Source organism: Triturus cristatus, chromosome 3_2 (genome assembly GCF_964204655.1).
Source record: "Triturus cristatus chromosome 3_2, aTriCri1.1, whole genome shotgun sequence".
Classification (NCBI taxonomy): domain Eukaryota; kingdom Metazoa; phylum Chordata; class Amphibia; order Caudata; family Salamandridae; genus Triturus; species Triturus cristatus.
Window position 1 is genome coordinate 193,902,505 of NC_140584.1, and position 15,553 is coordinate 193,918,057.

The 15,553-nt window shown below is 41.0% G+C and overlaps 1 protein-coding gene across 8 annotated transcripts in view; it reads right to left on the bottom strand.

The window, feature by feature from the left end:
- The window catches only part of C3_2H2orf76 (chromosome 3_2 C2orf76 homolog), a 438,804-nt gene that overhangs the window by 49,166 nt on the left and 374,085 nt on the right, over positions 1 to 15,553 (bottom strand). For 7 of the 8 annotated variants that reach the window (XM_085647482.1, XM_085647480.1, XM_085647476.1 and 4 more), the window contains 2 exons: positions 7,579 to 7,630; positions 1,766 to 1,917 (listed from right to left, as the gene is read on the bottom strand). In XM_085647482.1, the coding sequence (XP_085503608.1) occupies positions 1,766 to 1,898 (133 nt within the window). In that variant the 5' untranslated portion in view covers positions 1,899 to 1,917; positions 7,579 to 7,630. The remainder of the gene's footprint in view (positions 1 to 1,765; positions 1,918 to 7,578; positions 7,631 to 15,553) is intronic. The other variant, XM_085647483.1, reaches the window with a different exon arrangement.

The window sequence follows — 15,553 nt, forward strand, 5'->3', positions numbered from 1 at the left end:
AGTTCTGCAGGAAGGATACGAACCAAGAGAGCACTTTCCCGGACAGACCCATTCTGTTTTCTAGTAATTTCAGTAGGTTGTTGTTTTTGACAGTGTCAAACGCAGACAAGAGTTCTAGTAGGATGAGTTGACAGGAATCATTGTTGTCTGGCATCTTAAGGGTGTCATTTATTATGTGAACAATGGCAGATCCTGTGCTATACCCTGATCTAAATTCGGATTGAAATTTGTCAAGTAGGTGAATTGATCAACGCACTGACTCAATTGGCTGTGCACATGTTCCAACAATTTGGCCAGAAAGAGAGTATTTGACTAGGGTGAAAGTTGCTCAGGGTTATAGTGTCTGCCCCAACTTTTTCCAGGAGGGGTGTCACTTGCCCAGCCTTCAGGCAGTCTGGGACAATGCCTTGTTTTAATGATGAATTTACGATCTTTATCAGTATGGTTGAGAAGAGGTGACGGTGTTCCTTTAGTATTGTGGAAGGGAATGGGGTCATTGAAATGTGAAGTTGTTTTCATGGATATTAGGGTCATGTGGACGTTGTCCTCTGTGAATGTTTTGAAATTACTCCAGGAGGCTTGATTTTTGGTCTTGGGTGGGTGAGTCGGCGTCTATTCCTCCACTGGGTATGGAGATACAGCGTCAGAAAGGTGATCATTGTCTATAGTGGCTCTTAGCCTTTTTTTTGTCGGTTACAATTTCTTTTTCGATGTCTAAGATTTTCTTCCTTGAAAAATGAAGAGAAAGCTTTATAATTTTCCACTGAGTTATTGCTGAACTTAGTTGCATAATTTGTCCCGGTTTGTTGGTTGACAATTTCAAACAATTTCCTAGGGCGATTCCTTGCAATGTTGAGTTGGGATCTTAAGTATGATGATTTTGCGTTCCAGATGCGTATTTGGTAGCGGATCCGTGGTTCACGTAGTTTGATTAGGAGCAGTGCCAGGGGTTCCTAGCTCTACCTTCATTCTGCATGTCTAAGACTCCCCCTTTCCTCGTTTAGACTTTGATTGTACCAAGTGGGGGGGGTGGATTTTTTGTCTTTTGAGGCTCAATGGGGCTACCTACTCCATTAGGTTTGATATTGTATGGTTGCAGTGCTCGGTTAATTCGAGAACCTTTTGGGTTACTGGTGGGGAGTGAGGTTTTTCTTGCACAGTGCGGTCCGTTGCACCCGGTCAATGTTATTGGTGTCTTTAACCCAGCATTTCTGTTTGGTTTCTTGCCCTTTAGGTTCTCTGTATGTGCGTATTTAGGTGAGAAATGATTGGGTGATGATCAGACCAGTCACTGGATGTGACTGAGTCAATTGTCATCACTTCTTCTCTGGGTATCATTAGGTTGAGCGTTGATTCTTTGTTATGAGTTGGGCTTGTGCATGATTGGGTCAAGTTTTGATCAGAGTAATTGTTTTAGAGTCTACCCTGCGTATCGTCCTCGTCGTTCTACTGAAGTTTGAAGTCTCTGAGAAAAATAGCACTGAGGTATAGCAAGGCATGTATTGTAATTGTTTCCATTATATGTTCAATGAACAGTTGGATGTCTTCTGCAGGGTGGTAAATGAGGTAGTGATTTATTTACTGTGGAGATTTCTGCACTGAAATATTCACAAGATGCGAGATGGTCTACTGAGAAAGTCTTGACTAGTAGGGAGGAAGTCTAACACACCCACTTCAACATTTCAAATGATCAAACATAGATCTGAGGAACACAACACCTGGAAAACATCAATGAGAAAATATACAATAGGCACCAGTATCATACCGTTCTGCACAAGCGTGATAAATTCTTTAACAGTTTGATTCAAGTCCACATTGTGATATATTATGGGTTTGAAGTTGCGGTGCTCAAAGGAGCGTACCAGACGAACCGTAATAGTCACTTCTTCTGACGACATGAGAACAATTGATGACAACCTAGAAAAAAACAGTAGAAGATTTTAGATGATGTTAGATGTAAAACAACGAAATCTGGATCACTGATCTGCCAGAAAACAGTTCTCTACCAAGAGGTTCCGGGAGAATGGAACACTGTTCACCGAGTACTTCAGGAATGAAAGTTAAACTGACATGATCTGAAAACATAACGTTTGGTTCGTTTCTTCGAAAATACTTTAAAATATGCTCAGACTTAGAGGAACAAAAGTATTTAGAAATGTCTAAATCTTTTTAAGTATTCTGTTCTACTATCAACAATCATTCTAATAGTTCCTGGTAGATTAGTCATGAATTAGCTACATGAAAATCAGCTTGGTTTTCGTATGCATATTGATTCTTATACTATGCTAAAACCATTATGAATGTGGCACGACCCTATACACCATGAAAGGGTTCCAACAAACAACATATTTTTCAGAATTAAAGGTTAAAGAGCTCAACATCTTCATAATCCAACATAAAGAAGGAAAAGCAGAAAAATTGGAAGGTAATGTAATTTTCATACTCGTATGCTCACCGGAGAAATGTGTCACAAAATGAGCTACAAAACGCAGTGAAGAGCTACAAGATGGCGGAATGAGATATTACATCATCAGGGGCACTGGAAAAAAGCATTTAGCTCTTAAAGAACAATTATTTAAATCATATTGTTAGTAGCGCATTTTCAAATTCGAAAAATGGTGTAGGAAAATTAAGAAAACAACAGAATACACACACCACTAAATAGCATCAGTAAAAACTGTTTATTTTTCATATTACAAATAAGCACAAAAAATCCTAATAATTGTGAGACAAGAAAGACCCTTCAGATAAAATCAGAGAAGTGAATGTATGTGTGAGGGGCAAACATTCTGTATCATTTTAATAGGGATCCTCGAAAGGCACTCCTCTAAGGCTGCACTCCATTTTATTGTGTGGGTATATAAGCGTGCCACAAACGGTCCGTTATAGGGATGGATACTAAAAAAGATAACGGGAGAAGAGGGTAAGAACAGGAGAAGAAACATGTCGAATTTTTGGTCGATTTGCTGTCACAGGAGTGTAATCAGGACTAACGCCACTTCAGGGCATTTGAGCATATGGCAAAGTCGTGGAGGTGCTTGAAAAGAGTGGAGTGTGACACTGTGTTGAATGCTGCTGATATGTCATGCAGGATTGGGGCAGCAGAGGCTCCCTAACACAAAAGAGCTGTAATATATAAGCATTTTAATTTATGATGTGGTTTGTGCTTGGAGGACTGTGTGATGACGTAGGTAACGTTGCTGTTAGGGAAGATATTTCACTATGCGATTAATGGACTCTTGGGGTTCCAAATTATTCTAAAGTAAATAGGAAGAGAAATCATAATGGCGAGCAAGGCATTTTTGTGAGGAGTGCTACAAAGGACCTTCTCCTGGTTTGATTTGTCATGCTTTTAAAGGGGACAAAAATGCAGTTTTCTCCAAGTGTCTGTGAGAGAAGGATTTATGAAAGCCAAGGCATATCTTTACATCACCCTGCCACCCCCTCAGCCCGCTGCTTTTGATGTAGTTGGGACTAAATCAAAATATACAGGCCAATGACAATTTTTAGATAATGAGAAACATGAGGTCATATACATCCATTAAAAAAAAAAAAAAAAAAACACAGACCACACTACCAGGGGCTTGGGTAAATATTGGTGTGCTATTTGCATTCGAGGAGTAACAATTCCATCAGCGCGGTCAGTCCTTAACCATTCTTGCTGAAACAAATTGACATGTATAACCCAAGAGCTTGAAGGTCAGGGGAATAGGCAACTGTAAGCACAGCTTTTGTGCAACCACCCTCAAGAAATAGGATCAAACTTTCCTTGAAGCCAGCGGCAAAAGTAAAAACCTGCACGCACATGCTGCGCACTATGTGTACATCCATGTACAGTATACTCTCCAAGTAGAAACAAATTAACAAAGTTAATGGAAGCCAATGAGCAACTCAAGGGAGATGCAAAGGACCACGTCTCAAAACGTTTTTGCTGGGCAAAAATAAAGCGCCTAGTCAACCTCCCTAATGATACTGCTATACAACAATTTTGATGAGTGACATAGGAGTAATACAGATTTGCAACAGGAGCATAACAATCTTAACTAAAGGTATAAACCAGGTTGAAGATTACTGACCAGCAGTAGCCCCTAGAAGGATGTAGGTGTAGTAGTGTACATCAAACTAAATATGAGTGGCCTAAGTGAAAGTGGCAAAAACAGCAAATACAGTACAAGGTCGTGCTGAGGACCTGTGCAGTACATAGGAAAATTCTACTTAACTTTTTAGTGTACTGCTAAGACTATATTCATAATTTAGAGATCAGTTTCAGTCACTTCACAAACATTAGATAATAGAGAGCAATCCAACAAAACTCAAAGGTTTGAGACATACAAAAAGAGCATGATATTGCCGTCTCACGGAAAGAATTCAAAATATGGTATATCATAGCCCTATGAGAAAAATGTGATAGTCACCAAGACAGGAATACTTCTTGATAGCCACGCTGTGGGCAATGATTTAAAAGTAGGAAAAAGGCAATACAAGACAATAGTAGAGGCAGCCTAACTATTGGGGCAATGGACATTTTTGTTAACTTGACCCAACAAATATTAAACATTAGTAATTTCACCTTGCAGAGGAGTGCGCATGGCGATTCATGGGTTTCCTGTCAGTTCTACAGTTGAAACACACTGACCAATTTCCCGAAAGATTGGTGCAGCCTATTTAGACTTATCTGCACCGTAACAGTTACCAAGTTTCGGTATCATACTAAATTTCAGTCGATCTGCGTTGTGCAAAAATAGCAATTCAGAAAATCCTCCCTGATACTAAGCAAACTTTATTATTTCACCTAGGCGTCCTTAATTAGGGATACTACATGCAGCTGATGCTTGCGGTACGCTGCTGTAGAGTGACTGTCCGCAAAGAGAATCTGGTGAACCACAGAAGTAGGCTCTCTGCAGCAAAAGTAACGTGCTGCATACTGCCAGCTGGCATATGTCCAAGGTACCATTGGTCCCTCCATTTCTAAGGAGCAGGAGGCTTTGCAAAACTGGATCCCAAGACAATAAATATCATCAATATGGATCATGTTTCCAGGCTGCCAGTAACAAGAAATCGTGCAGCAGGAGGGATGGTTATAGCATATTACTTGTTGCCATGTAGAACCAAGACAGGTGGCTTTTCCAAGGTACTGATGTATAACAAGCATTTGCAATGCAATAGGTCTCGCATTTAGGCGAGTTTGAGCTATTGACATTGCAAACAACAATGCCTTTTTTTTCGTTTTTAAAACTTAAATAAAAGGCATTGTCATTTACAATGCCAATACCCTAAACTCGCGTAAATGCAAGACCTATATCATTGCAAATGCTTTTTTGGGGGGGGGGGGGAATTACAGAAAATGATTGGCTGGATTACGACTGAAGAATGTTTTGTTAGCGCCATTTAAATCTCGTGAATCCAGTTTCGTCCATAGCCATGAAGGCTCTACCAGAGATGGAAGACTTCTGGGATGAGAACAGGATTTCTACTCGTGCTAGAAAAAAAACAAAGGCTACTCGGATGAGAACAGGATTTCTACTCGTGCTAGAAAAAAAACGTCAGAAGCCGCTTCTTCTACAAACCCTGTGCACATTGAGCAAGCACCACCAGGCAGGACGCCGCTTAGTACCAACGAGTTTTACCACTAGAAGAAATCACACGCCATCTTTACATACCATTAGGAACTCAAAAAAGAACACACTCCGGCTATGAAATTCGATCCTGTGAAAACGGGCAGCCTGCAGAACAATTGCGGCCGCTAAAGTCAGCAGACCGCACTCCAAATTAAATAAATAAACCAAGGTTGTCCGATAGCTTCTACTTTGCCTCCGAACCTAGACAAATTTATTATGCAAAGGCGAGGGAGGTAATAATAACAAGCTCTCGCCACTGCGCAAAGACAGCCGCTTGTTTATATTTGCATCGCACTTTCACTTTAAGTGAAAGCGCGATGCAAAAATAAACACGCGGCCGCCCTTGCCAAAGGCGATGAAACAAGCTGGCGCCATTACGTGAATAATAAAAGCAGCCGCTTGTTTATATTTGCATCGCGCTTTCACTTGAAGTGAAAGCGCGATGTAAAGATAAACACGCGGCCTTGCAAAGTTGCTGGGCGCCGATAATAGTTGATGTGAAGGTTTTTCTCTTCAAACCTGCCTGGAAATTAGAAACGTCATCACTGTCTCGGGTTAAGGGCAGAGCGTGCTCTTACTAACAAGCTGTCGCCATTGCGCGAACACAACAAAAAAGTGCTTGAGAGACTAATTGAAGGAGACAGTCTAACGCCACAAGTAAAAGATAGAGTCCGGATGGGCCGTCCAAAAAGGGGACAGGGCGGTAACAAAGGAGCCTAATTTACAATCACAAGCCAGCGTTTAGCATAAACAATGACGCCAACCAATAAGAATGACGGGCAGGGCTTCAACACGACTTCAGAAATCTCCTCAATTACAATAAGCCTTGCAGAGAGAGCAGCGCATGCGCGCTGCAACACAGGTCTACGAGACCTAAAAAGGAAGGTAGCAGGCAAATGTAGCAGGCTAGAGACACAAGCAGTCACATATTTACTAGCTGTGAGGCTCTTTTCCCTCAACGTTATCTAAGAATGGCGCATTAAGAGACGGTACGGATTCTACCTCACACCATTAGATACCTTCTGCTTTCACTGTGGCCTAACAGTGCATCTTTACTCATTCTAGTCAAAACAGGATTTATGATTTGTTTATAGAAACATCTTGCTCTGCTTGCATAGTTTAATTGCGTCGCTAACTTCAAATGTTTATGTCAACTTCTCTGGCTTAGGCACGAAATATATTGCAAGGGGATCAATTTCACAGAAATGAATGTTTATTTTTTTAATGGATGATCTGATTCGAATCGCTTGATAAAGATATCCATAGAATGAATCAACTTGGTTTGAATCCAACAGAACCGAAACAGTAACTAGAGAATGTTTCCCTTCCGTATAAATTGAATTAATTCACAGCTATTGGCACAAGGATTGATGGATAGGCCGATGACAGCACTGCGTAGGATCGGATCGATGGCTTCTCTCTGCTGTTGCACGTTGCCTTACCCTTTTTTGGGGCCCAATTAAAAGAAGCTAGCAAGAAAGATTGTTAGGCTAAATTAGTCTCACTGAACAGCGTTCAATTAAAACTATCAATAACGTTTTTTTTTCGGAAGAAACAGAGAATAGTGAAGGTTAACCGCACTTCAAATTTAAGACAAATAAAAAAGCTTGCTGCAAAGATCTAAAAATCTCGGCGATACAACCCAGAAAAGTAGAAGGTTAAAAATTCACCAAATGTAATATCTTCGTTGAAAGGATGGCAAGACATTCCTTAAAGATGATAAAATTGTGGACCTGGAATGTCCTCCACTCACCTCACTCAGTAAAAGGATAAAAGTGTTATTAAACAGACATCCAGAATCTAATGGCAAGCAGGGAAAACCTTCAAAATGTATTTTTATATTTTGCATTTTTTCTCCGGCTACACAGGGCAAAGTACTTATTGAAAAACCCTCACACCACCTTCAATATTAGGAATCAAAGTCTGACACTTTTAGAAGTTCAGCTGTAGCATGGTTTACCTTAGATGTTGCCAGTAAGGAGGAGTGAAGAATGAAGCAAACTTTCTAAGCACTGTAGAGGAAATAGAGAACAATGAACATGTTAGTAGATTTCATGAAAATCAGGCCAGTGAAGCAAACAGTTATCAACATCGAAGAATGCGATGTCTACACCCACTTAAAAGAAAGGTATTCCATCTAGCAAACTGGAGTTAGCGCTTTGTAAGTAATTGGACAATTATATGGGGTGGGTGAAGGCATACCACAAGGAATAATCACAGCTCTTGCAAAGTCGACCCCCTAAAGCAGAGGTCTTCAAACTTTTTGATGCCTAGACCCCCGTCAAAGTTTTTTAGGTGCAAGGACCCCCTACTGACAAACATTTCTAGAACTTGGTACTCCTCATCATTGACAACTATCGACAACCATAAATGCCCCCAATTCCCACAGCAAATAATTTTTACAGTGGGTAAATAATATTAAACAGTGTTTATCAAACCAAAGGTCAGTGAGCGTGGAAGAGTGGTCCAAGGTGTGGCGAAAAACAAAGGGCCTCATTTATGAGGAATTGTCCTAGTGCAGAGCTGCAAGTCTTCTTGCTGCGCTGCCCTATGCCAATGTGAAAGGGCAAGAATGCACCTTATTTATGAAATATGGTGCATTCCTGTCCTTTCCCACTGTGTTGGTGCACAAATTGCTGCCAAGCGCATATGTGGCAGGATTGTTTTTGTGCAGGAAGGTGCCCCAAGAGTGTTTCCTCTTTCTTTGTGAGCTGCAGAATGCAGCACACATGGAAAGAGGTAAACATACAAGGAGACATGAAAACATTTCTCCTTATCACACCTACTGTGGGGATGCGTAAGGTTTTGGCACTGCCCCAGGTTTATATCGTTTTGTAAATCTGGGGCAGTGTCAAAATCCATGGGTGTTGCGTGGGAACCCCCACCGCAATGCCCATGGAACGCCAACTTAACAGACTAAGGCAAGGCAGCGACTTGCGCTGCTTTGTCTTACTCCATATGTACGAGGATACTCAACCACAGGGGACTTTGCGTCGCCTCATAGATATGATATCGACGATTGTGCCGCTGGAGCTTAAACAAAATGATGCTCTGGTGGCTCAATCCTCTCATAAATCAGCCCCAAAATAAAGTAGCTACATATAAAATAATGGGTAGCTTAAATGAAAAATACATTCTAAAAAGTTGTTACACGGTTTTAAAATGCACTGTAGTACATTAGGAAACCTCTATTAGTTAATGCACTGCAGAGGTCTGTGTGTAACCAGAGAGCCACAGAATTATATTTGGCTGGTGCAGTGGGGTATAGTGGCTTGTGGATTTTTGGTGCTACGAGGTCACAGCCTATGACAGAAAGCACTGTGAAAGTGTAAGTCATTACTTTATTCTTGCAATACATACATTATAAGGTAGACTGCTACAAACTGAAAATTTAGGATATAATGGAGCTTCCAAAGTGTACATTTTAGTAATACAAGAACATAAGTAATGCTTTTTTTTTGCATTCCCTTTAACACCTCCTCTGAGGTACTAAGCGATTAAAAACATGTTTTCTTACTACCAGTAAAAAAATATATATATTTGCCATCACAAAGCAATTAAAGCCAGAATCACTCCCAAGCACCATTTACATTAGCAGATTAACTCAAAACGCACAATTGCATTTTATACAGGCAAGCATGCACCCTGACACCAAGGATTGTTTCGCCTGTCCTCCCAGCCTCTCCCTCTCACAGAACAAGAGACTCAATTACCTTCAGCTGAAGCATTTTAAGGACCTGAATGAAGCGTCCCTGTTTTAAAAAGGAAGAGCACATGTTTTAGATTCCAGGCAGGAGTGAGGCCTGGAAATGCACAACCCCTTTCCCAGGACTCCAGGGCCCCCCTGGGGGTCGCGCCCCACAGATTGAAGACCTCTGCCCTAAAGTCACTAAATTAACCTGAATTCAACCCCCTTGTACCTATTGCACAGAACAGATTGACTTAACTTAGGGCAATGTGTAAAGTATTTATGTAGTACCAAAACAATAACAAAGTCAAAACACAACACAAGAAAAATCCCAAACTGAACCGGAACAATAGAGTAACATTTAATAAACAAAACAAAAATCCACTAAGGGGAACCTGAGATATGAACTTTTACATTTTAAGTAGAAATAGTGCCAAGAAAAAGTAAAGCACCAATGATAGTCACTGTTCGTAGTAGACCGGGACTATGGTGCATTTTCAGGCCATTTGCCTTTGAAGCCTGGGTCAGGTACACCAAGATGATTAGGCCTGCAAAAGTCTGGAAGTCAAAACATTTGAAAAAGTTTCTAAGTCCCACTGTTCTGGAGGACAGGCACTTAGAAACGAACAGGACATCAGGCAAAGGCCAACATCAGGATCCATTCCAGGTGCCACTGGTCAGCTGGGTTCTTCCATGAAAGGGCCTCTTGCAGAAAGGGTCTCTTGTAACTTGGTAGGTCCCTGTATCCACACAGGAGGACAGCTAATTGAGTCTTGAAGTAATTTTCTTTGTACTTGGTGTGAGAGAGAACAGGCCCAGTCCTCCAGAGTTCCTTTCAGGTCACAAAAAAAAGTTCTGTTCTTCCGCAGGTCCAGAAAGTGTTCTGAAGTAGGTGCTTGGTAGTGCCGTATTTATGTCTGATACCAGCTAGTGGGTGGGGATGACTTCTAGACCAACCCTACCCACTTTTCCTGTAGTTTTAGTTTGCCTTGCTGCAACAGGTCCAAGTGCCACGTGTTAGGGCATTTACAAGATGGCAAAAGTCCCTGGCTACACTTAACGGGAGTGTGTGTCATAGAGATAAACAAGTCTCCTCTCACATCTAACACTAAACTCCAGTTTGAAGCAGGCATTGTACACCCAACAAATCCAGAGAAACAACTGTGGTAGGACAAAAGCATGGACCCTCTGTAACCAGAAAGGGAATGGACAAGAATTGTATTGGCATCCTGTGCTCTCCTCTCCCTCCCAAGTGAGCCCCAAGAGTTATGTGTTGCTCAATACAAAGAAAATCCCCACAAATATAGCAAAAAATGTTTAAACAATAAAAACGAATGGGACAATAACACAAAACAGTACTAAAATATATGCTTTTATTGCTGATCCATTTTATAATATCAATCAAGAGTCCTGATGAAGCAAAGATTTTTTATATATAGTCCCTCGCTGTTGGGCGGATTCTGCATAGGACATATGTCGACGAGTTTCGGTGGATCAAAAGTATTTAACCCCCTTCTTCAGGACAATGCAATAGTTGCATGTCTCCTAGACAAATAAATAATACATCATCTATAGAAAAACAATTATCAAAAAGGGGGGGGGGGGGGGGGGAGTAGTTCCTCTGCTAGATAGACGCAAGTGGTTGGGCTATGTAGCTGGAGTATGTGTCGCTAGGAGATCTGTATTACAGATCTTGATGCCCTCACACACCTGTTAGTGTGTCATGCTTCATAATTGGGCGCTCCTCGTCTGGCCAGCGCTGCAATGCCTGACGGGCCTGGGGCCTGCTTTTTCGGAGATCTTTTGATCTGAAGATGCTGTAATGATGAGTGCAAGTGGGCTGTTAAGTGGTGAGTCTAGTGTGTGAAAGGTGACTTAAAATAGGCCCAGTAATCCAGGTTGGATGGAGCAGGGTAGGTCTGATCTCAAACACCCCCATGCTTTCCACATCATCAGAAAAAAACATTGTTTCGTAGTTCTTTATATGTATTGCCACACCATCTCGGGTTTGCAACCCGGAGCTGGATCCTCCCACCCAGGGTTTCATCCATGTGACCAAACACCCTTCAGTCTCCAACTATAGCCAACTCAATTGTTTACCATCATTCATTTACTCTTAAGTTCCTGAGCAGAAGTAAATGAACAAAGTTCTAACGATCGAAAGTTCTAAAGGCGGACTTTGTCTTTGTTTCTAAGTATAATGCCTCTTTTTTTTTTTAAACATGGGATATATAACCCTCCACTGGTCACAAAACAATTCGCTGTCAAAGAAAATAAATGTATAGCAGAGTGTGACCATATTTCTCACTCTTGTACAACCCACAACATAGGATACCCTTTCTTACTCACTACGGGTCTCTTGGTTACATAAAAAGAGGGGGGGGGCAAGCCTCACCCATTACAGGATTCTTCTGGGAAGCACTTAAAAACCAAGTGTAGCCATGAATTAGCCCACCATAATTGTATTTCTGTGATGAATATAAAGAGCCCAACACACCTCCTTCCCTGCTACGCTATTGGTTCCTTCCCAGGAAGGGAGCGCCACATTTAACTGGCTCTGTGCACACGTTGTACGGGCACACCATATTTAAATGTTATGAGAGCACTGGGTTATTATATCAAATTCATATAGCTTGGAGCCCATGACATCATACCCTTACCCTGTCTTCAAGTAAGGCACTTAAAATTCAGGTGTAGTCCTGAATTAGCCCATTCGTACTCCTGTCTCACCTCCCTACCCCAAAAAGGGTCATCTGTTTGTTTTAAAAAAAAATCCTTAATGCCCTATACCTCACGTGTTATATAATACCATAGGCTTAAATTTTAACATTTAATATTAGGTCCTGTGTCTGTCAATTATAGACTGTACCCTAATTTATTTATGGGAGCTTTTCCATCCCTACTGAGGATTTTTTTATGTTTTTATTCCAGACTGATAATCCTTCACTATACCTAAAGTCGAGTTCCTTACTGCATGACCTATACTACAGTTAAACCTCTGACATATCATTGTTCCTGTGGGGACCCCCCCCCCAGCTGCCTATAATAATACAATCCCAGTCTTTTCTATTATTCAGGACTTGTCTAATTGTCTTAAATGTATACACTTATACCATTTTTACCTCATCTTTCTTTTGGCCTCAATATTATCCCCTCTTCTCCTACCTAGGATCTTTTCAAGGATAAACCACCTAAACTCACTAGAGCCATGGCTTTTTTCTATAAAGTGGTCCACTAGTGGTTTATTGATTTGAGATGTCCTAATGGCTGAGCTATGTTCATATATTCTGTATCTAAGCTCTACTGATTTCACCTACCTAGCCTAGAACACAAGGACAGATGAGAAAAAAGGCAACATTCTTACTATGTACTACAAACAACATTCACAAGGAACTCATTTGAAGATATTCATCTGTTACATACAACATCAATGGTTGCTTTTGAGTTAATCTCGCACATGTATGTTGTATGTAACAGATGAATATCTTCAAATGAGTTCCTTGTGAATGTTGTTTGTAGTACATTGTACTTACCCGGTTCACAGGGACATAAGGGTCGCTCTTGTGATTTAGAATATATAACATTCTTACTATGGCAGTTATTCAGGGTTGTGGTGGTATGTTTCACCTCTTGGCATTCCACTGTCATAGTGACCAAAAACTGCTCACTAATGCTGCAATTACCACATTTGCTATTACCTCTAGTTTTTACCCTGGTAAGGGTGCTTTGTATTACATTCCTATCTTCCCTGTACATCTGTACTAACGTGTTCCTAAGGTTATTGTTTTGTTTGAAAGCAAAAAGAGGTCTCTCTAGTGTTAACTTGTCGTTGCTGTTTAAAATTTTCCAATTTCTATTGATCACATTTCAAATTCTGATACTTATGCCCGAGAACTGGCTCACAAATACAATTCTATTATTGGTCCAATCTCTCTTCTCTTTATTAAGCACACAATCCAGGTCATAGAATCGAGTCCTTTTGAAGGAATGTTTGATTAACTTCCTGGAGTGGCCTCTTTTTTTCCAGATTCTCAGAGTGTTTGTAAAAGTCCTCCAAGGAGGAACAGTTGCTCCGGAGACAGAGGAACTGTCCAAAGGGAATGTTATCCTGCACCTGGAGTGTCACCATAATCTGTGGTAACTACGGCACTGAAATATATTGACAAGGATCTGTTTCTGCGGAAGATATGATGGGCCAGCCCTTTCATAATGGATTATGTAAAGATCCTTTTGTTACCAGATTTCACAGCTACAGTACAGCAACATTCTTAGATGTGGAGCTCAGACTTTGAAAATGGGCTTGGAGTACAAGCTATTGCTTCCTGCTAAACTGAAGGTTCTGGACACGGCACACTTCTTCACAGACTCTGGTGCAGCTGGAGGCTGGGCAGAGCGGAGGGCTGCAGAGACAGGAGAACCAATGGACTGGGAACGCAGACTTCAGCATCAAAGATGATGGAAAAGCTGCTTCAGGCCTGGACAGCAGTCAAATCAACAGGATCATAAATGCTCATTGAAAGGCAGGAGGTGGTCAGCCACAGAGACTTCCAAGCTGGATCTGATGCCAGTAGTCCCAAGTCATCAAGATTCTGATGTTCCAGCATAAGGAATCGACTCAGATATCAAAGATTCAACTTCTGGTGAGCAATAGCTACCCAAATTAATGAATTGGGCTAGACCCGCTTCTTATGTATCTGTTAACTAGAAACACAAAAGCTACCCCTCCTGGTGTTGCAAGGTGATGTGACTGATGTTGGATCATTTCAGGTGAACTGATGCTGATGATCACACAGCAGCCTGGCTGGTGGAATGGCAACCGTACTCAGGCTGTGGCACTACCACTGAACTTTCCTACTCCAATAACAAAGGCTTGGAAACGTTTGATTTCATGACTTTTGTTTGGGCTTAAACAAGCTACAATCTATCTAGGGAGCAGCAATGTTTGAGGTCATCTTCGGTGCATCTTCTGAAACCTTAGGTGTTCCCTTTCTCTTCAAGGGCTTAATACCACTACCTCAAAACCTTCATTAGTGAGGAAACAATAGGTCAATTCTCAAAGTGTTACAAGGCACGCAGTGGAATGGAATAGATGTAAGCCTTCCACTGAGCTCAGCACTCACTGCTCTGCACAATGATTAGACCCAATGAAGGCATACGTGTAAATTGCCTAGGTTAATGATCGCCTACATGAGCTAGCCAGCTGATATTTTTTTGTTTGAGCTTAAGTATTCATGCTTAGGTTCAATAAATTAGTTGAATGTGTAAAGATCAAAACACTGAAACGAAATTTGGCTATCAATTTAGATTTATTTTGCAGCAGGTGATAAATAAGAAGAATTCTTGATACCGTTTGAACATAGATGTTGAGAACACATTGACATACACAAGAAGGCTATCTCATCGATATGATGAAAGTGTGCTTATGGCGTACCAATAATGTGTAACCTGTGTACATCAATCCAAAAATAAAAAAATATGTAATATTGGATTGAACATGGACATAGAGCAATTTGTATGAAAAGAAAGAACATTAACTTTTTACCTCCAATTAATCTGTATGGATAAACACTACATGATAAGGGTATCACAAATACATGTTAATCGCCTTGAATGTCAGGGGCATAGAAAGTGCAACCAAGAGGCAACAAGCATTTGCAATGCAATAGGTCTCGCATTATAAAAGTGTGACCAGTTGGCATTACTAATAATAATGCAACACTAGCTATTGTCATTGTAAATGACAATGGCATTTATTTATGTGTTTGTTTTATAAAATAGATTAAAAAAGGCATTGTCATGAACAATGCCCAATAGCTTAAACTTTTGCAAATGCGAGACCTATTGCATTGCAAATGCTTGTTTCAGTACTGCAGGCTTTTTTAAAGTTTTAGTCACTACTCAAAATGAAATCCATTTTATCAGTGTTGCCAGTGCTCCTTTATGTTTAATGCCATAAATGAAACACAATGTTCTAAGCAGATTGCTAAATAGCATCTCCAGCCCCGATCACAATGTCTCACTTCATGCTGGACAGTGGGCACCCTGTTTTCATGCAGCGCCAAGATGGGGTGAACTAATGCACAGACTGAGGTCTGTCAGCCTTCGAGGCTCAAAGCATTCCTTGCAACAGTCTGCTGTGTCAAGGTATTGCCATGTGTACAGCACACACTCTGCAACAGCAAGTGGTTTCAAAGTTGGGGGTGACTTCCCAAACTTTCCCGAGGTGTTCATCATGTTTGGTGACAGC